The 22,088-nt window shown below is 42.6% G+C and overlaps 1 protein-coding gene across 3 annotated transcripts in view; it reads right to left on the bottom strand.

Moving 5' to 3' along the window:
• Positions 1 to 762: 762 nt before the first annotated feature.
• Positions 763 to 22,088, bottom strand: part of HERC4 (HECT and RLD domain containing E3 ubiquitin protein ligase 4) — a 42,729-nt gene continuing 21,403 nt past the window's right edge. For 2 of the 3 annotated variants that reach the window (XM_077350791.1, XM_077350792.1), the window contains exons 10-25: positions 21,144 to 21,265; positions 20,159 to 20,218; positions 19,936 to 20,047; positions 19,193 to 19,382; positions 17,967 to 18,139; positions 15,485 to 15,604; positions 9,724 to 9,747; positions 9,207 to 9,305; positions 7,182 to 7,349; positions 6,465 to 6,608; positions 5,261 to 5,427; positions 4,864 to 4,930; positions 4,602 to 4,684; positions 3,940 to 4,123; positions 2,859 to 2,961; positions 763 to 1,390 (exon numbers count right to left, since the gene is read on the bottom strand). In XM_077350791.1, the coding sequence (XP_077206906.1) occupies positions 1,182 to 1,390; positions 2,859 to 2,961; positions 3,940 to 4,123; positions 4,602 to 4,684; positions 4,864 to 4,930; positions 5,261 to 5,427; positions 6,465 to 6,608; positions 7,182 to 7,349; positions 9,207 to 9,305; positions 9,724 to 9,747; positions 15,485 to 15,604; positions 17,967 to 18,139; positions 19,193 to 19,382; positions 19,936 to 20,047; positions 20,159 to 20,218; positions 21,144 to 21,265 (2,025 nt within the window). In that variant the 3' untranslated portion in view covers positions 763 to 1,181. The remainder of the gene's footprint in view (positions 1,391 to 2,858; positions 2,962 to 3,939; positions 4,124 to 4,601; positions 4,685 to 4,863; positions 4,931 to 5,260; positions 5,428 to 6,464; positions 6,609 to 7,181; positions 7,350 to 9,206; positions 9,306 to 9,723; positions 9,748 to 15,484; positions 15,605 to 17,966; positions 18,140 to 19,192; positions 19,383 to 19,935; positions 20,048 to 20,158; positions 20,219 to 21,143; positions 21,266 to 22,088) is intronic. The other variant, XM_077350793.1, reaches the window with a different exon arrangement.

Below are 22,088 nucleotides of genomic sequence, written 5' to 3'. Positions count from 1 at the left end.
ACTGACATCACTTGCACATATTCAAACTGTGGACTGCTGAAAGAATGAGACAGCTACAAGCATAAATGTGCACGTGATCCAGCACTTTCATTCAAGAATTTTTATTTTATGCTTGAATTGATCTCACTGCATTTTATAAATCTAAAAAAAATAAATATCTATTCACAGCTGAAAGTCACATACTGTCAATATGTAAACATTCAGAATCTGAAGCCAGAGACCCTCCCACCACCAATTCAACGCAATCCTCTCAAGAGAAGTCCTTCTGAAGTCCTAAGAAAAAACTGTTTTTTTCCCCCAAAAGTGGGCCTTTGGCATTCAACCAGAATACCAAAAGTGTTCTGCCAGCATTTGTGAATGAAAACAAAGGATTGTAACTTTGCTGGACAAAAAATAGGGATTCTGCCAACAGTGTGGAAGGTATTCTAACTCTTAAGAGACTTTCAGCTGTACAGTTCCCAAGCACTGAGCTCCAATATTAAATTATCTCATCGTTTTTATTTATCGTTAGTTCTTCCGAATCCTTCATACCGTTAGTTCCTCCTTAATGACCTTTGAATCATCTCAATCATCTTTATATTAAAGGAATTCAAGCTGTTTCCACCATGAAAGAAGCTGCTGTACAAATGATTCCTAGTCACGGTTTCCATTTTTTTCACATGAAACTGGAGACAGCTGATCCTACAGCAAAAGCTACATCCCGCCCCCCCCCCCCCTTGGTTTGTTTTGGTGAATGAAGCTCCAAGTCCATGGCTGCCAATAGAAACTCTACTGCTACTGGAGCATAGCTATTTTATTACAAAAACCTTATTTACAGGATGAAAAATAATCTCAATGCGACGTAGTTGCAGTGATTAAAAATTTTAAGCACATCCTCGCACACACGGCAAGTCAGCTGGTGACATGTGAAGTGCTAAAATTTAGTTTGTGAAACTTCAGCTTTCATTCAAAAGTTGCATTTTTATTGTCAGGATGGAAAATGCTGTTCCAGACGTTTCTATCGACAGTACATTTGTGTAAGGGTTTGGGGCTGCCATACAGAATCAGATAACGGGATGTGTTTACAAATAACTTATACCATCACTGCCAGTCATTTCAGTGAACTCTCTACTGCAGCTCAGGTACAGAAAATGAAGTGTTCCCACATCATACAAAGCTAGCGAGGTCTCATCTGCAGCAAGTTATACTAAGTTGAAGCCTTCATAGTGATCGATAGCTTGGATCAGCTTAGACTTGAGTAGTACTTTATCTGTATATTTTGGAAGATCGAGAAGATTAAAACACGTGTGAGCTACTGGAAGATACTCCTCTCCACCTCCAGTTGGCTGGATAACAAGACTAAGGCTCTTCATCCCAAGGATAGGAATGCGGTCGCTGCCTGTCAAAAATACTACCAAGGGAAAAAAATAATGAGAAGTCTGGATATAAAGATCAACAATTTATCACATTCTAGAACTATACAACAGTGGTCCCCAACCATTTTATCACCGGGGACCGGTCAACCCTTGACAATTTTACTGAGGCCCGGGGGGGGGGGGTCTTTTGCCGAGGGATGTCGCTGCCGCCTGAGCCCCTGCTCCACTTGCTTTCTCGCCAGCGCCCCTGACTTCCCACTGCTCGCTGGGGGACACTGCCAGCAGCAGTTGCGGAGTGCCACGCCGAGGGGGAGCCCCAGCCATGGCAGCCACTGGAGAGTACCAAAGGTGAGCCGGTGGCCGAGTGGCAGGGCAGACCCCAAGGCAGCAGGTTGGGAGGAGGATGAGGAGGAGCCGCGGCCCGGTACTGACTCGTCCATGGACCGGTCCCGGTCCCCGGACCAGGGGTTGAGGACCACTGCACAATACCTGGTACTTTTCTGCATCCTAAATGTTCAGTACAATTCTAAAACAGCAAGCTACTAAAATAAAAGTATAAAGCAATGAGTCAGTACGTTGGATCTAGGGATCTGCATTCGGGTCTAGTCAAGCAAAAAATATAACTGAAAAATACCTTATTGGTATTTTCCAAGTATATTTTAGCTTCCTGAATGCATCTGGGTTTTCTTGGGAAAACTGGGGGGGGGGGGGTGGTCCTGATCCTGCCAGCTCACCTTGGGGCTAGCTTCTCGTACAGCCCAGTTTAAACTGGGCCGCAGGAGAAGCCAGGCTGAAAAGATGCTGTGCTGCAGAGAACGCTAGCCAAGGCACAGCAGATCCTGGGCCATGTTGCAGGAGAAGTCATCCCAGCCAGGTCTGTGTGCAGTAAGGTGAGACCTCCTGGCATGCAGATCCTTGGGGCTAGCTTCTCTGCAGTCGAGCTCATGGGGCAGTCTGGTTTAATTGTACCGCCCATAAGGCTTCCAACTGAACAACCTTAAAAATTTTGGATCTGAATACTCTCTCTATACAGTAGTGAGACATTTCACTGGTCGGTTTGGTTTCTCCCTGCTTCAACTGGCGAATGGCTGCTGACGCACCTGCCACATTGTTGGGCTGAAATGGCTGCAAGCCATTTTGCCAGTCAGTTTCACTTCCCACTGCCTGGAAGCAAAATGACTGGTGAAATGGCTGCCAGCCCTTTAAACTTAACAGCGGGGTGGGTCATATACTATTGAATTTCCCACAATAAAAGAAAAAAACCTTTGCTGTCATTAATAACAGACATTTCAGTAAAAAAAACCATTACCCTAGTCATCTTTAACTCTAGTCAATCTTAAGTGACAGTCCAGGGTTTGCAATGAAGGATCTGTGGTCTTTCTCATTCTCTTTCACATCTTCTCATATCTCCACAATGGCCTCACATAGTAAGGAAGGCACAAAGCACCACAGATGCAGACCTAATCAGATCGCTAATTCCTATGAAGAGAGTTTCATACTTACACAAGAACTGCTTCTTCTTTTCCAACGGTAATTCATGGAAAACTTCCCAGAAAATTTTAATTGTTGGATGTTCTGCCCAATAGTCACCCTTGTATTCAGTGTTCTACAAAGGACAACCACAAGTGCACAGTCATTCCCACCATATAAACATATTATTTAAATAACAGAGAGGATTGTTGTTTGTAACCCGTAACCCAGCACCTTAGGGACTGCAGCTCTCTCAGTATCTGTCTGTCTTGCCACTCAGCACTATACAGCTAGAACACAGAGAGCAAGTAAGCAGATTTCAGTGAACTGCACCCCATGCATCTTTGTTTTTAAAAACTTTATAATTTAAATAAAGTTTAATTTTAATGAATGAATAAAGGTCCACCACATCCAAACTGGTATTCTAGTGAAGTCAAGTACAGTGGTGACTTCAGGGCATTTAGAAGAGCCTCCAGCTACTTTTATGCTTTCCTTTGGCAGGACGAATGCCTTCTAAAAAGACCTTAAGGAAATTTTAAATAAGAGGGTGAAGGAGGCCTGGTTACAGTAGATATGATATTGGTGTATTACAGCACAACCTATGACTGTTTATTCAGAGCAACTCCTACCATGTCAAATGGGGCTTACTTCCAAATAAGTGTGGACTAGAACAAGAAGAGTTGGTTCTTATATGCCGTTTTTCTCTACCCGAAGGAGGCTCAAAGTGGCTTACAATTGCCTTCCCTTTCCTCTCCCCACAAGAGACACCCTGTGAGGTGGGTGAGGCTGAGAGAGCCCTGAGATTACTGAAGAAGAGTTGGGTCTTATATGCCGCTTTTCTCTACCAAAGGAGTCTCAAAGCGGCTTACATTTGCCTTCCCTTTCCTCTCCAAGAGACACCCTGTGAGGTGGGTGAGGCTGAGAGAGCCCTGATATCACTGCTCAGTCAAAACAGTTTTATCAGTGCTGTGGCGAGCCCAAGGTCACCCAGCTGGCTGCATGTGGGGGAACGGGAAATCAAACCCAGCATGCCAGATTAGAAGTCCACACTCCTAACCACTACACCAAACTAGAGTTGCCACCTCAGTTGTTAGCTCTTAGTAAGGTCACCTACCTTTTCTAGCTCCTTCCAATCATAGTTTGTGTTCCCGATCACCATTGCCTGCAACTCATTGGGCTGGAAGAGCTGAAGAACTTTACCTCCACACACTTTGTGAAAGCCTGCATGGAATGCATCATAGAGAGAAGCCACGGATTTATTGAAGATGTAGTCCACATAGGCATCCACAAATTCTTGCCTAAAAATTGAATGAAAAGAGAAGCCACCACATTTTCAAAAGATGAGAATGTTCAAACCACAGTGTCTTTAGAAATGAACACTAGCCAATTTAAATATGGGCACGATCATTTTGGGGGAGGGGGGAATCCCTGGTTAAGAACCACTAGGACTAACCAGATATAACTAACCAGAGCAACAGTTTTTCTTTTAATAAAACAGATCTCTAAATTTATTATCTGCCCTTTCTCTTTACACTCATGGCAGAGTACATCATAGTTATAGTATATTTACTACTGTAACAAAAATGTGACATCTTTGCAAGTATTAAGCAGGATAACTTTGCAGCAAGAAAATGTGCATTACAAGTGCAAACACGCAAGCCCCACTTTAAATTCAGTTCTGAGCGGCCACCCTGTCTGTAGTGGAAGAACCTTCCTCCCAGGCAAAATTAGGCCAAAAATTAATTTATTCTGTCTGCAAGCAACGCTAAAACTCACCTATTCTGTTTGACAACTGGAGTATCTGCACCATTAGGAATTAGCTCTTTTACTTCTGTTGCGCCAAAGTTTTCAACTGTGATCTGTTTAAAATATGAATATACCTTTTTGTTTGTTTTGGAAAAAGAACTCATTGTTTCATATAGAGCACAGCACACAAAATCTACATTTACAATTCTAACATGGAATAACCACCTATTTTATATTATTACCCATTCACATTGGCCCATAAAAAGGTGCCAATGGGTGACCTAAAGCTTACTGTGAAGTTGAGGCAGAAGGTATCCTCGATATCATCTTCTGGATAATCCAGCAACTGCTGCAGGCTCCTGAAAAACAAAGATCATCTTTCATCTCAAAGTCAACATCAACAATAACAACATTATTTTTAGGCCAACCCCAACCATAAGCCTGGTGGAATAGCTCTATCTGATTAAGATCCCTCAAGGCCCTGGCAGAAACCAATTTCACCTACTTCAGATCCTGAGCACATTGATTTGAAGATCTTTAATGCACCTTTTTTTTGGGGGGGGGGGGAGTTATAAAGGAAACAACGGTCCTGTAGGTACGCTGTCCCAGACGGTTTAGGACTTCACAGGTTAGCACCAGCACCTTGAGCCTGATTCAGTCTCTAATCTGGGCAACTGCATAGCACTCACCTGCCAACATCAGGCATAAGCTCTTTGAGATCATCCAGCGTAGGCTTCTTGTTCAGGAGCTTCTTGTACAAAGCCAGTGGAAAATGAAGGTCTACAATAGTAAAATTATATATTGCTAGTCCACAGACAACACCAATCAGGTGAAACAAGTCACTGTCTTCAAAGGTCTGTGAATAGGAAAAAAAACCTGAAATTAAACTAAAATAATTTAAAACTACGAATTTTTAGAAGTCACATTTGTATTCAGCTGTTATTAGGGCTCCATCACCATGTTTGTATAGCTTTACACATCAAAAAAGAATTGTTCACAGAGGTCTGTTATATTAGCTGAAAGACTGGGACCTATAAGAACTTTCAAACTAATCTCTCAGATCACAGAACAGGTGTGTGGCTGCTTCGTGTCTGAAATCCGCTCCCAGGAGATGTCTAAGAAGGCAGGTAACTGATGTACATCAAGTGTGTCTGTGATGATGCATCTAAAATACTCGCTGCCACCTGCCCTGATCCAAAGAATGGAGGAACAAGGCAGTGCATTTCTGATTGCTTTGCTCCCCAAGCCTAGGAACTAGTTTTACAAGACACTCAACAGTATCCAAGACTCTCCCCTAAACCACATCCACTAAGCAGAAAAGCTCTCTGCTCTTGACAACCTCATAGAATCATAGAATCACAGAGTTGGAAGGCACCTCATGGGTCATCTAGTCCAACCCCCTTCACTATGCAGGACACTCACATCCCAATCGCTCATCCACTGTAACCTGCTACCCCCTTGAGCCTTCACAGTATCAGCCTCTCCATCACATGGCTCTCCATCCTCTGTTTAAAAATTTCCAAAGAGAGAACCCACCAACTCCACAGAAGATGTCTGGATAAACAATGCTGAGCCATGTGTCACTCATAAAATAGGATGACACCATCAAGCACTGCTACAGGCACCCACATGTCCATGAACTGCCAAGGAAAGGGAACACAGAAAGGGCATTCGGGGGAAGCACAGTGAACAAATTGCTGACACAGCAAATGCCTGAGCATCACTGATCAGAGAACACTAGCTAATGTGCTTGGGTACAATGACAATACCCTAGTAGTTCCTCTCAGTCAGCCAAATGGTTCAGCTGGAAGCAACGCAATAATTATGACTCTGTCACTACTTAAAAAGCACACACACAAACACCCCCCCCCCCAAAAAAAAACAACTATATACCTTATCTGAGAACCAGATGAGCCTGGATTCTTCATAGTACCTAAACATGCCATACTTGGGATCTAAAAGCTCTCTCATGATCAGTAAGAAGAATTCTTTACGGACTCCTCCGGCATCAACAGCTTCTTCTCCTACAAAAATAACCTAACATTGGCAATGCAGTTAGCATAGTATCTTAGGGGGGAAGGGGACATCACACACAATATAGGTTTGTTACTTGGCTACCAAAATTTAGAATCTAGCTTAAAATGTAGACTCTAGTTTAAAGCTTACATTTAAGATATCCTTGAAACACATTTTACGTGGGTGCATAAAAACTGGACGTATAAAACCATGACTGCCAAACATCAGCCAGAGTTTTATACAAGCACACGGTCCATCAAGGTGGGATTACCCTCAACTCCCTGATAAAACTACCTGTTATTCTTAAATGCACAAAGCAATGCACTGATAATTTTTATTTTTTAAAAAATGAAAGGCAGCCTTTAAAGGCCACAATTTTAAATGGAGGCAAAGGGGATGCTTAACGCTTTCCTTACAAGCTGGTTTCCTCCTCACCTCTCCAGCTGTCTCCACCCTCCATCTCCCCAGCTGCTTTCCCCATGGCAGAGTTCCAGGTTATGGTTTAAAAGGAAAGGAGTGGGGTAGAACTGCTGAAATGACTCCTGAGGTCCATCCACAACAACACATAGTTAAGCATACATATTAAGATGTTACCTTAAGAGGCTTCTTGTAATCTATATTTTTTGTCTTCCTTAAGACTTCCATGGCATCGCCCACGATATTTTCTCTGCGCACTATTAAGATCAGACATGGATTGACAGATTCAAATACTGGGAGAAAAATAGATGAGAAATTCTGTCTGTGAGCCTGGTCAACAGCCACCTGGGGAAAACCAAGTAAAAGCCTCAGTGGTAGCAGCCGTAGTAATGAACAGTGGATGCATGACAGGCTCAAGTTTCAAGCTAACTGACAGCTGGCTCGTAATACTGCTTGCTTATGGCAAGGCCGATGCCTCGTACAACTGTACCCAGGCTACCAGCTGAAATCCGCCTCACAAGAACTGCTTTCTGTGTGCAACCACAGAGAGGGCTCTTTCTTTCAGGAGTGGCCCTTGAATAGAGAACTCATGCTATCATTCTCAGATCTTCCTCATGAAAGAGGAGGAGGAGGAGGAGGAGGAGAAGAAGAAGAAGAAGAAGAAGAAGAAGAGTTGGTTCTTATAGGCAGCTTCTCTCTACCTGAAGGAGTCTCAAAGCGGCTTACATTCGCCTTCCCTTTCTTCTCCCCACAACAGACACCCTGTGAGGTGGATGAGGCTGAGAGGGCCCTGATATTACTACTCGGTCAGAACAGTTTTATCAGTGCCGTGGGAGCCCAGGGTCACTCAGCTGGTTGCATGTGGGGGAGCGCAGAATCGAACCTGGCTCGCCAAATTAGAAGTCCGCACTCCTAACCACTACACCAAACTGGCTCTCTCTGTAACTAACCACTATTACTCAAGCCAGATTGGAGTGCCACTTTGTGAGTTACACTTTTTCTACATGGAAATAAACAGCAGACATGGAAAAACATGCATATCATCAGCCATTAAGCATGACCCATGGTTCTGTGGATCAGGCTTTTGCTAAGACAGGGGCAACCACATTCTGCTGGAGTCTATGAGGTTGTGGCATGTCTGCAGTGCTCCCCCAGCCTCCTATGCAGAAACCTAATTCCTCAACAAGTTGGGAGTGGGCAGGGCCAACATACTGCCTGAACTAAACAGCTGATCCCCAGAGAGGCTTCTCTCTGCCCCAGGATCAGCTATCTGATGGCTGATTTGGCCAAACTGGTTCAAGTTTCTCAGGTCAGCCAAACTTGAATCAATTTACCGAATCAGGATTATTCAAGTTTTATCAAATCAGTAAAACATGAATCAGAAAACTACTCAATTCTTTTCCAGTGCACATTTCTTCTTGCATTCCCCTTGCTTGGATCTATTGAATTGGCATCGCCAAAGTGGCATTATTGCTGCTGGGCATTCTGTACATTCACTGGTTCTGCTGGGCTTGGAAAAATCCCACCCACCTGCACTTTCTATTGCAAAGAGTTGCTGGTTTGACATCAGCCTCCCTTTCTTTTGCTCTCCCCCCCCCCCCGCCGCCGCCACCACACACACCACTGGAAACAACGGAGGATGGGGGCATTTCCCTTGGAGGCCAATTGGATTGAACCCCGTGGTCCAATCTTTTTGAAACCTGAAAGCGGACTTTTGAGGAGAGGCACCAGAAACTATGCTGAAATGTTGGTGCCTCTATCTCAAAAGCAGCCCTCTCAGACCCCTGAATACCACCATATAGATTCCTCATTGACTGTAATAGTTCCATAGCGTATAATGCAGCCAAACAAATTTGAGATTTCTGGGGAGGAATGAACTCCAAATACCATATTGGTATTGGATTCATATTTTCCCCAGGAATCCTAAATTTTCTTAGGTCCAATATATCCAGATCTGAAAAATTCCACTTTTTTTCTAATCAGAGTGAAAGCAGCTCTTACACTGCTCTTCATACATGATTATGTATACAGTTTCTGTCTGAAATGCATTTTGCATTTTAAGGATGCATCCCGGTGGTAGACAGTGGAGAACCCCACTATGGGGTAAACGTACACATAAAATGCTTTCAACCCAGCAATGACAAAATCACACAGCATTTTACATTTTGTTCCATGCAACAGTTTCAAATTATGCTAATTTACCTGCATCTGTAAGAATGCATCTGTTTGCAAGAGAGTTGTCTTTGCCTGTGCATCAAACACAAATGGGTAGGTACAAATTGTAACTGGTATCTCTGCTAGCTGGAAAGAACAGAAATAAATAAATAAATGTGAGCAATATTTGCAACAAGTCTTAAAACTGGGATTCAATTTATTCTCTCTATACTGCTGATTAAGTAAAGACTGGTCAGCACAGAGACCTTAGTTTAGGCTGCCACATCTTAAGAGATCTAATTTTGTAGTCTTTTTTGTCAAGCAACAGTAGTATAGAATTATATGATCCAGTCTCTGATGGTATTTACAATTTTATATGGCATTATTATATGGCCAGACAATGCATTCTGTATGCAACCTGACCTACTTAGTACATGCAGTACCGGGTATATATTTCAAATTTATATACTGTCGTGTTACACCCAAGGCTTATACACAAGTCAAAAATGTAACATTTGACGATTGCACATTTGACGATTGCAGTTAAGCTCAGGTAGCCCCTTACCTCATTTAATGCATGACTGATGTCCTACCACAGCAGTGTAGAAAAGGCAGCGGTAATTAAGAGGAAAAAGCATAGTTAATTGCTGCATGTTTATGCCTCTCACCATATCCTCAGACAGTAGCTGCCTGAAGTTTTCTTTTTAATAGGCAAAAGTCCATTTCTGGCCCCTTCCGCAGCCAGCAGCCAGCAGCCAGCAGACACCTGAGACCACTGCCCATCTTAGGGGACTCCAGGAACAGCATATGCCATGATCCTATCCAAACCCAGATCCAAAGCTAACACATGCAAGAAGTCACCATTCTCCTGCAAAAGTCCTTCAAGCGAGGAATCCAGTACAAAACTGTTGAATTATATTTCATTATTATTATAAGGGATGTGATGCTATCTTCCCCTCGGTCTGAACAAGGACTTGGAGTTCCTTACTCACTAAAGCTGTGTTGGTCTCCAGCAGAACAGCTGACTTGAGTCCAGCAGCATCTCAGATTGGGGGGAGGGGGGGAGCTTTTGAAAGTGAAAGCTATCTGATGAAGGAAGCCTTGATTCACAAAGCTCATACCCCGAAAAAATCTAGGTGGTGTCTAAAGTGCTAATGGACTCACGTCTATCTGTTCTCGAGTTGTTAAGCATCTTCATCAGGCAGACATCAACAATACCAGTGACTGGTATTCTGCACCCTTCTAGATCAGGCTAATTTTTATAGAATTACATTTCACCTTGTATTTCCTTATTTTCATGCCCCTTGATACTAGTTTTTCCCCTTTCATGTTCCCACACAAGAGGTCTGCTTGGTGGCCAGCCAGTCTACTACTTCTGACAAACTGTGCTCTAGTCCCCATGAACTTACACTCAAATAAAATTGCTGGTTTTTAAGGTGTCAGTTATACTTCAAGTCATTACAGAAATACCTCCAACTGCTGTTGACAGATGATCTAAAAAAAAAAAATCAACACCCTCAGGGAATAGTTTTAAAGAGCTGCAAAGGACAGTTCTTGTATAAGAGCCACAGATTTTGAATAAGGGAGTCACTGACCAAGAGATTCCGGGCATCTCTTGCAGTGTTGCATCTGAATACCTTGCGAGTTAGGGCCATGTTCTTATTTAAAGAGCTGGGTTCAAGGAACATTTCCCTGTAGTCACACTGCAGCTATGGGGAATGTCTGCTAAAAAATAGAAAATAGCCCATTTGGGCTTGGAATACAACAGAGGGGGAAGACTCCAAGTCTCTCTCTCTCTCACTCACACACACACACACACACACACACACACACACACACACACACACACACACACACAGAGCCAGTTTCCCACATAGGGAAATATCCCCCCACCCGACACGTTTCAATGCAGGAAACTGGCTGGTGGAAAAGGCAAGGGGAGCTCTTTCTTCCCCCCAGGTGGCATTCTACGATCAGGCTGTCTCTCCTGTGTTTCTCAACAGTTGGTCTCTGCAGCTGCTCTGTGGCTTCAGGGAAAACCAGCTGAGGGAACCCTGGTGGACCCATCTCTAGGAAAAAGAGCATGTCTAGCTTGCCCTTGATTCATTTCCAAAGCGAAAAGGAGTTTGAAAAACATGTGTTTTGATTGATCTAATGAAGCAGTTTAGTTTGCAAATGTCCTTTTTGGTTTGTTTGTTACACAAGAGTCTGCATTTTTTTTGTTTGTTTTATAAATCATTTCAAATTCTAATGTTACTCCTCTGTATAAATTGTTCTGACCTTGAACAGTATCTCCAATAGTGTTTGGCAGTAAAGAGCAAACATACCAGAAGCTAAGATAACCATTTCAAAGAAATGAATGACCTCGTTTCCTGGAAGCAATTGTTTCATTCAGTTTATAAAGATAATGTAAAAATTAATTTCAATGCATCTTTCATCCTCAAAATAAAAATAAGTTCTGTGCCCCTCAAAGAGCTCTACACTCTACCACCACCAACCAGCTAATGGTCCTTGGCCCTAAACAAACTTGCCTGGCCTCAACGAGGGCCAGGGCATTCTCTGTCCTGGCCCCTACCTGGTGGAATGAGCTCCCAGAAGAGATCAGGGCCCTGACGGAGCTAAAACAGTTCCACGTGGCCTGCAAAAGGGAGCTCTTCCACCAGGCATTTGGTTGAGACCAGGCATAACAAACAACATCTGAAGGGCCCTGCCCCCTCCCTCCCTCCCTCCCAGAACTCTATCAGTGTGCTCTGCTCCTGGACCTGTTTGCACTGTTACAATTATCAGTTAGTAGTATTAATTTTACAATCATTTATATGTTATGGTTTGGTTCTTGTATTGTTTATATGTTTTATGTAAACCACCCTGAGCCTCTGGGAAGGGTGGTATATAAATATATAATAAACAAATAAGTAAATTAATTAAAAGAAAATGTTGATGAAGATATTTAGATATTGTCTTTTTTATCCCAATCACTAAAGCTAAGAGATCAGGAACCGAACTGAGGTTCATGAAAAATTTCCCCAATCATGTTCTTCACAGAACATGAACAAACAGATTGGGAGACACCATTTTCCCATTCCCCTGGTATGGCCATTCAAGTCTCCCTAGCAGTGAAAGGCACCAAGATTCTTGCTCCGTTTCGTCCCAGTGATAACCCCGGGATAATACAACCTGAAAAGAGCAATGCTACATTTTAGGAGATACAAATTCAGCGGTCTCCATATCCTCCCCAATCCTTTCAACGACAATACTTTGCATTCTACACAAATTAAGGTCCCATTCTGCAACCAAGAACTGGTAAAATTGTAAAAAATTAACAGAGTGGGCATGAAGGAAACTGGTCAGGGAAACAGTTGGCATGTTAATGGACGTACAATCTAAGCTGTACAACACACCTAGAGTAAAAATGGTTAAGGAAACACAGGACTCAATCCATCGTTTGCAGAACCCGCAAAAATGTTATGAGGAAGCTGATATAAATTACTGTGCTTGACTGAAGCAAAACTTGACAAGCAAAACTAAATAGGCGGTACAACAAAAATAGAGTCCAACAGCATCTTCAAGACCAACAAAGATTTATTCAAGGTGTGAGCATTCAAGTGCAGGTACTGTTGCCTTCACTCGAAAACTCATGCCTTGAATAAATCTTTGTTGGTCTTAAAGGTGCTATTGGACTCTATTTTTGTTGTGCTACTTCAGACCAACACAGCTACACACTTGAATCTAAATAGCCTGTGTCATATAAAGCAGTGGTCCCCAACCTTTTTATCACCAGAAACTGGTCAACACTTTACAATTTTACTGAGGCCCGGGGGGTGGGTGGGTAGTCTTTTGCTGAGGGACGTTGCCACCGCCTGAGCCCCTGCTCCACTTGCTTTCCCGCCGGCACCCTTGACTTCCCGCCACCTGCTGGGGGTGCTGCCAGCAGCATCTGCGCAGTGCCACGCTGAGGACGAGCCCCAGCCATGGCGGCAGCTGGAGAGCACCAAAGGTGAGCCAGCAGCAGAGTGGCAGGGCAGCCCCTGAGGCAGCAGCTGGGGAGGGAGACGAGAAGGAGCAGCGGCCCAGTACCTAGTGATCCATAGACTGGTACCGGTCCCCGAACTGGGGTTTGGAGACCACTGATATAAAGAACACAAAATACTGGAATACGTTTTTTACCTATTTGCTGGCTTTCAAGTGTATTTTATTGTAAGCCGGTCTGAACGCAGGGAAGGATAAACAAACATTGGGCCATGAGAATCAATCTTTTTCATGTGTGGGGGAGTTGTGGGGAAAAAAACACTATCGGCAGATGGTTTTAGGATCATCTACACTATTTTCAGCCATTTGACAGCATCTAATCTTAACTGTGTTTGTAAAGCAACAGAGAAGACAGTTTGAGAAAATTTATCCATGGTAGCTGAAGTGGTTTGGGTGTATTACTGGAAAGGAAACAGCACCTTTCATTTCCAACTGGTTGAGAAAAATTCTTTGTGCAGAAGAATTTTTTTTAAACCTTATTAACATAAATCTTATTTTTTGAAAATAAATGGGAACACCTGTTATTAGCCCTAAAATCTAACAACTCCAAAACTTTTTGGAATTCAATTGCTGGTCGGTTTGGCTCTAAGTCTGATTGCCCTTCTTTTAATATCTCACCCCAAATCTGGACTGACCATTATTGTGCTATCTTTAATGTTCCATCCACAGCCCTAACTAAGAACTCAGATACAGTACCATCTAGTATCCCCAACTGGCCTCCGGTGAGTTCCAATGAAATCTTGGAGTTAACTGATGAATTAAAAGTACGTAAATCCCCTGGACCAGATGGCCTTCCTGCTGAGATCCTGAAAAAATTCTCTTCCTGGTGGTCCCTCCCCCTTGCCAACCTGTTTACTCTTATAGATCACTTTGGAATAATTCCAGATTCATGGCTCAATTCAATCATCATCCCAATTTTTAAAAAAGGTAATCCAAACCTTCCTGAAAATTTTTGCCCAATTAGTCTACTTTCTATAGTGGGCAAACTTTATGCAAAACACCTCGAATGGCAGCTTAGTACATGGATGCATTTTTTGGGAATTATTGGCCCAGAACAAATTGGTTTTACCAAGGGAAAATCCACTTTAGATCATTGTTTGCTTTTAGCTTCTTTAGCCACAAAACACATGAGTCTCGGAACATAAATCTTATTTAGTGCCCTCCCCCTTCCTGCTATGGCCTGCCATGCTCCCAAGGGGTCAATGAGCTCCTGGGAATAGCATGGAGTAAAGTTAGAAAATCAACCACACACACATCCTTTTTCATTGAAAGAATATATGGTTAAGATTCAGACTGCAGAAATTCCACACCAACAAAATGAGGTCTATGCACCACAAAAGTGAACAGCAAAGTAAAGCGTATTTATTCATTAGTGGAACATGTGGCATAATGTGTAAATCTAGAATATATGATGAAGACTGAACATTGTGTGTGTTGTACTTTATTCTCTTGATGTGAAAAAAAAATTGCTGCCTATGCACTTGAAGGGATGTTTCAAACCTGAGCCAATGTTAGGAATCGTATTTTGGTAACCATGTGGTGAGATCTTGAACACTGGCCTGTGTATTTTGGCAGGGAACACCAACCCACAGAAATGAACTCCAGGTATCTTTCATTTTCTTAGACTAGCATGACAACAACCCTCTTAACATGCAATTTTACAAACAGCTGTAGATGTGGGACACAGGAAAACAAGGGTTAGCCTCTGATCATACCTCAGATGGTTATCATCACCCCTAACATGGCAGCAAATAAAATTTACCTCTATGAACTGTGAAGGTAAAGCAATGATTCAGAACAAGATAGGCATCACCATAAAACATCATGTTGTTTCCCCACAGTTCAAGACCTCAACACTGAGGGTTTTCACATGTTACAAAATTCCTATACAGAAGGCATTTTGATATAAAAAGACATGCATGAAAATAGCTCAAAAGGTCTTTAAGTTGCGATGAAGACTTTTCATTCCCTAGTGGAAAAGTATTACAACTGTGTAGGAATTTCATAAAATACGAAAGAGAACATGACCGCATGACATGTGCAGAATCATTTGAGGTTGTATTCTCAATGCCACCTAAAAACAACAATCACAGACTGCATTTTCATGGCCCATGCGCTTGACAAAATCCATAACATTATGAACATAACATTATGAACACCTCAGAGATCAACACTTTACAATATTTGGCGAAATAAAGAAAAATACACAGACATGGAATATTTCCAGCACATGAATCAAAATCCACACAGCATAGAGAAATATACATTTTAAAAGTATAGACAAAAATGGAAATACCTACCATGCCATAAGCCTGTTGCTGGACCCAGCTGATGTAGTCATTCCTTATGTCAATCAAATCTTGTACTTCATGTATGTAGAATTTATCGTACTGTATGATTTGTCCCCCCTTTTCATTTACCTACAATTTTTAAAAAAAGGATTTGTCACTAAGAATATTTTACATCCCAATCTACTAAGACTAAATATTTTCAGTTTCTTAATGCTATCACCTATAGGAGCCATACCTTCTTCTGAAGAAACTGTGTTTAACAAAAAGGACCATTTTCTTTTATAAATATCACATACGCCAAAGCACACAGGAATACAGACATCTACAGAGAATTAAAGCCATTTCTTAGAAAGAAAGAAAGGAATAGAGGCAACCTACCCCAAACTTGCACCACTTTTAAAAATCCAACACAACATTGAAGATTAACTAGGCAGAAGAACTGAGAGACTCCTGTCCATTCATTTTCGAGTAGCACACCCCACAATAATGGTAACTTTAAAGTACAGCATATTGCCTATCGCTACACTCATTTATTTTATTTAAGTGCTTTTAGCCCACCAGTCTGCAAAAAGATCTCAGAACCATTTATAGCAGTGGTCCCCAACCTTTTTTTCACCGGGGACCACTCAACACCGGGGACCACTCAACGCCTTTTACTGAGGCCCGGTGGGGGGGGGGAGTTTACTCCTCTACTCTCAACCACTGCCCTAACACTCTCTGATCACTATGGTAATGTTTAAACATCCCTTCAAAATAAGATACAGACACGCCACAACAATGAAGTGTGTTGTAAGGGGCTGTGGGGGAATAAATTAAAGGGCCGGGGGGGGGAAGGCGTCCTTCGGGGCCCACCTCCAATTAGTCGAAGGACCACATGTGGTCCACGGCCCACAGGTTGGGGCTCGCTAATTTATAGCATCACATTAAAAAAAAAAACATGGCACAACAATAGAAAACCAAGAAATTTTAGAAATATTTAGACACAGCTTACCAAACAAATCAATTTGCCATCAACACACTAATCCACAGGATGGAGGGTGTGTGTATGTGGGGGGGGGGGGGGTCAAAGCTGGTGGTAACAACTCTGCCTGTCATACGAATAGGCTCTCCCCATGCATCTAGCCATGATTAACTCACAAACTTTGATGTAAGTATCAGCAGCCAACTCCTAAAACACCCATTTCAAATTGTATCCTATTTCTTCCACTATAAGTTGAAGTCGAAGTTCAAGGGACCTCTGCAGTTTTGCCTGTAGTAAAACGCTATTGAAGCTAGTTGATGGTCCACAAAATAAAATTTAACTCAGTTTATAAAGCAGATGTGACTCTTCTCACTGTGGCTTGCGTGAAAACATGGGTAAAAGCCCCATTTGCTAGCATCTTGATGCGATCATATGCAAAGAATCAGCTATCCTATTAAAACAGCTTTACAAAACTAAAAATCCTATCTCACATTCTATTTCCATTTCCATTCACGAAACACAAAGAAACACTCCTTTCCATGCTCAAAACACAAGTGCCCAAACCCCACGCAGCCAGAAAGCACAGCAGGACTGAATACGTTCCCCAGAGAGCCCTTTGATCAGCCGTGCTAACTGGCTGGAGGTCCCCAGTCCCAAAAAAGTGCACTTCGCATCAATCAGAGCCAGGGCCTTCTCGGCCTGGCTCCTGCTTGGTGGAATGGGCTCCCGGGGGAGATCAGGGCCATGACGGAACTCACAGAGTTCACATCAACCAGTAAACAGAATCAAATAGATGAAAACTTTGTGAGTAAAGGCATCATGAGGAAGAGCCCATGGCCTTAAATATAAGAAATTATTTGCCTAACCACACAGCAAAGGAAAGAGTAACGCCTGGTTGTGAAAAATATAGAATACTCTCTGAATGTGTGTTCTGTTTTATCTAATGTATTTGGAACGAGTGAGGAAGGCTGTAAAAGCCAAAACTCATTTACTTTTTATGTGGTTCATAGGACATATTCATACACCAGGAATGTATGCAAATTGTAGTCCAGCGATTCTCAACCGCTCTGACTCGGCGACCCCAACTGCAGCAGGGGCAGCGGGGGGAGTATGTGCACGCACACGGGCAGCACATGCATGCAAGCATGTCCACGCACACGTGCAGGCGCACAACAGTTGGGGCGGCATCGAGGCAGCCATTGCCGTGGCTCCTCCTCCGCCCACCACCACCACTGCCTGCTGCCACTTGTAGCCGCTGCCCACCACTGCTTGCAGCCTCCCGCCACCGGCAACCAACTTGGGGACCCCACAGAAGGGGCCAGGCGATCCCAAATGGGATTGGGACCCTAGGGTTGAGAACAACTGTTGTAGTCTGACATTCAGACCCCTAACCGTCAATTTTATATGTGAACACTCTATAGTAATGTTTTATTTCTTTGTTGTAGCTTGATCCTTTTGACTCAAATTGGAAGACTCTGGGTTGAGTTTCTTTTCCCTCTTTTGTTGTTTACCTAGTGGTAAGAGACATACCCTATGCAAAATTTCCAAAACTCTGAGGGCAGTATGTAAACAGTTAGTGAAGATTCTTTGCTCTGAAGGAGGAATGCCCATCTTATTCAGTTTCAAGAGATGAACCACCACGTCCTTGTAAAGTTCCACCACTTTGAGAAACAGGGGAGGCTCCAATGAAGACCACCAGTTTTCTATACAGGAAACAAAAAAGTTGAGTAATTTGCAAATACAGAGAAAAACGCCACACAACTTAACTGGACATGTAAGTAAAATTAATTTTTATATCAACTTATCAGTCATTCCACACCATCCAAGGTAAAATATTCCTTAATGTGCAAGTTGCCAAAGAAAGGAGGATCTCTAATCTTATACGATATTATAAAGTTGCCTGGCTTCATCAGGACAAGACAGGATCAAGACTTGGCTTGATCAGAAGTTACAAGTCCTGCTAGGAGTTTGCAAGGAGAGAGGAATTTGGTTTAAATCAACCAGAAGATATTTTCAGGAAGGTCTGTAGCAAAAGAGCTGGATTAAGGCTTGGGGAGGTATAAGCTTCCAAGTAGGGTTGTGCACTTTGGCTGCCAAAGCGGCCGTTTGAACCCAAAGCAGCCAGCGCCATGGCGCTGGCTGCTTCAGGCTCGAACGGCCACTTTGGCAGCCAAAGCGCACAACCCTACCCAAGTGCAGAGAAAACAGGACAAAAATCTAGGCCCCCAAATCTCTCTACTGGACTTGGTGTTGAGGAGTTTAAAATCTAGTCTAAATGGCAATTTGCAAGCCCTTTCTAACTAGGAAGAGCCGTATGTCCAAACTTAGGGGTGTGATCATCAATGGCTCCTTTATTACACCAGAGGCCATGGGAGTAAGGGCTCAGGGATCCGTTCCTCTTCAGATTGCAGCACTTTCCACTTAGATGCCACAATCCTAAATTGGTCTGAGAAATTATTGGCTTGGGAGGGGATGGGGCTTAATACTTTGAGGAAGAGAGGTGCGGGCACTTGTTTCTGATAAGGGAGAATAATTTATGATCAATAATATGATTGAACGGTTCAACATTTAAAAAACAGCAGGGCCCAAAATTACAAGTAGATGTTATGTTTAGAGGGTGGCAGTATTTCTCATGTGGATATACCAAGGTACAAAGGCAGCAATACTTCTCTTTGACAACATAATAAACTAAGGATCCACATATGCAAGTTCATAGTTGAAGGCTGCTGTGTTTGTTTTTATCTTTGAGGCCTTACCAAGTACTTTCAATGGAGCTTTATCTAGATTTACAATCGCTGCTGCAAAAGGAATTGCTAGTGTCATATAGTTGTTTGAATCACTCATCAGTGGGCATTCTGGGAGTGTCAAAAACAGCCTTAGAGCTTCCACATCAGGCAAGGAACTGGTCAGTTTTGGAATAAGGTTCTTCTCCAAACTAGCTGCCACCTAGGAACGTGGTGCAAGACAAGAATCTGGCTTTAAATTCAGAACGCTTTCAAGAAAAACACAAACAGATGCATAGTACCCATTATAAATGAAAAACTTGAACATAAACTGAATTTGTGCAGCAGTGTTTGCATAAAGAGAGAAAACACACTAAATAAGCATCCCTCAGAACAAATGTTTTTGACGACTACCCTAGAAGAACAACAGTGCACTTCTATTCTGTATATTCATATCATGTGTACTTATTTCAACTCTAAAAACAAAATGTAGCAAAAGTTTCTTATTTGTGTCTTTAAAATGAAGAATACAAGCCTAGCATAACAAGCCCAAATTTACAAATTCACAGTAAAAAGGATCTACAAGTTAATAAACATGTTTTTAAAAATCTGATTGATCAGTTTAAATTGTACTGTTGCATAGTTCTGTACACCTCCTTGAGCCAGCTTTGCTGGGAGGGCAGTACAGGTATCAAATAAATACTAACAATAAATAATTATTATACAACATCTTAGATGTAACAGAACTAAATCAAAGGAGAATTTTCAAGAGCAACCTGTTGAGATATGTGTAGATATGCTGGTTCTATAAGTTTATGAAAAAGAAGTCGAGCAGCATTCATATCAATCCCTGAGAATCTGGCACTTGTTCTGTAATGGTCATCGTTGCTACAGGAAGAAAAGAAAATTCCATTTTTCAATCTTTTCAGCCACTTATGTAGGAGTTAATATTATCTTTTTAATGTTCCAAGTTCAAAATAAGACATGCCACCAACGCACCTGATAGCTAAAAAGCTTCCATTCAAGCAACCAGTGGAGGAAAATGCTCCATCTATTTCACTATTAAAATAAGAGAACATTGGTTTAATGCAAGATTTAAATAGTGTATGAAGCTTATTTAATGGCATTCTATACATTGGGCAATTGTGCCTAACGTTGTATCACTACGTGAAACAGGACAGACTACCTATATCCAAAACATTCTATTCACAGATAGCATATTTCAGAGAAACAACCCACTATGCCAGCCTTTTTAAACCTTTGGACCATGGAGGAGCCCCTAAAATAAATTTTCAGGCTTTGAGGACCCCTGGAAGTGGTCAGCTGACCACGCCTCCCCGTCACGCCCCCAGAAGTGACATATCACCAGAAGTGATATCACCCCTTGTACCTTTTGCTTTCCTTCTGCTCCTTCTCCCTGCCTTTACTACTATTATGGTGTTGAGAATCCCTGGTTGAGAATCCCTGCACTATGCTATAAAAAACTCAGTCTGGATCATGCCAGAATCAAAAGACACAATAAGAGCAAACTGTAGGTGACATTTAAACTTGTTCAGACTTGTAAAAGGTAGACCACCCAAAATCAAGTTGAACAAATGAAACTGCCTTATTATGAATCAGATCCTTAATCCATCAAAGTCAGTATTCTCTACTCTACTTGGATGGGTAGTGGCTCTCCAGGGCCTCAGGCAGAAATTCTTTCACATTTCCTGCTGCTGGAATTTTCAACTGGAGATGCTGGGGACTGAACCCAGGACTCTCTGCACGCCACACGGATGCCCTGCCAATGAGCCACAGCCCCTCCCCCAAAACACACACAAAGCTGTCTGGCATTTAGACCACTGGTCCTTCAAAGTCAGTAATGTCTACTGGGACTCACTCAAATGCTCAAGCCTCACTGACAGAAAAAGATAAAAGGGAAAAGGGGAAAAAACACCACTGGTTATACAACTGGCTAAAGAGCAGAAACATAATTTGTTCTTACTTTGCTACCTCCACTGGAAGTCTTCCAGAACAGCTGAGCAGTCTCTGAACGAAGGCTTCATTCACAGTCCAGATTTCCTTTGAAGGATTAGGATTTCTGAAGTCATCTGGCGGTCCTGAATCCTACATGAGGTAAATTATACACATCAATAAATATGCTTTATTAAAAACTAGGGGCAAAGCCCATTGTTTCCAAGAATACAACGGGCGCTAGACCTTGGCAGTGGGAAGAGGAAGGGGATGAGTTGTCCAGTCTGTAAGGGCATGGGGTTGTCATGTGTGTTGTGTGGGAGGTTGTGGCATGGTGGCAAATGAGGGCATGGGTGTGGAGATATGGGTGTCAAGAACCTGTGGTGTGGAATGTTCGTTGATTGTGGGAGAGGACTGACCTTTGGGAATTGTGGCATAGTGGTTACAGATGAGCTTTCCAGAGCCATGTCCTCAGATATGTGAAAGGGAAATCAGACTGGAGACTCTTCTTAGGGGAAGATTACATGGCAACCAATTCCCCCCAGTTCTGCGTCATTTCCCTTCTTGTGTGAATTAGGCCACATTCACAGAAATGCCCCTCTGCCCTAATACACATAGGGTAGTCACAGTACACAGGTGTCCACCCTGTTTCTTCTGTCTCCCATATTTTCACTGTTGGTAAAATGTTATGTGCCCACATGCTTCTTTCATGGTTGCTCCTTAGAAGAATGGATTTTTGTACCCTATTGCTTACTACCCAAAGGAGTCTCAAAGCGGTTTACAAACACCTTTTCCATTTGTCTCTCCACAATAGTCAACCTGTGAGGTATGTAGGGTTGTGAGAGATCTGAGAGAATTGGGAATGGGCCGCAGTGACCCAGCAGGCCTCAGGTATCTCAAAGCATTTTCCAATCGTCTTCCCCTTCTCTCCCCATAGCAGACTCCCCATGAGGGAGGTGGGGTAGCGAGCCTCACA

Source organism: Paroedura picta, chromosome 8 (assembly GCF_049243985.1).
Source record: "Paroedura picta isolate Pp20150507F chromosome 8, Ppicta_v3.0, whole genome shotgun sequence".
NCBI lineage: Eukaryota > Metazoa > Chordata > Lepidosauria > Squamata > Gekkonidae > Paroedura > Paroedura picta.
The sequence above is the reverse complement of the archived record's forward strand: the minus strand, read 5'-3'. Positions and strand labels throughout refer to the sequence as shown.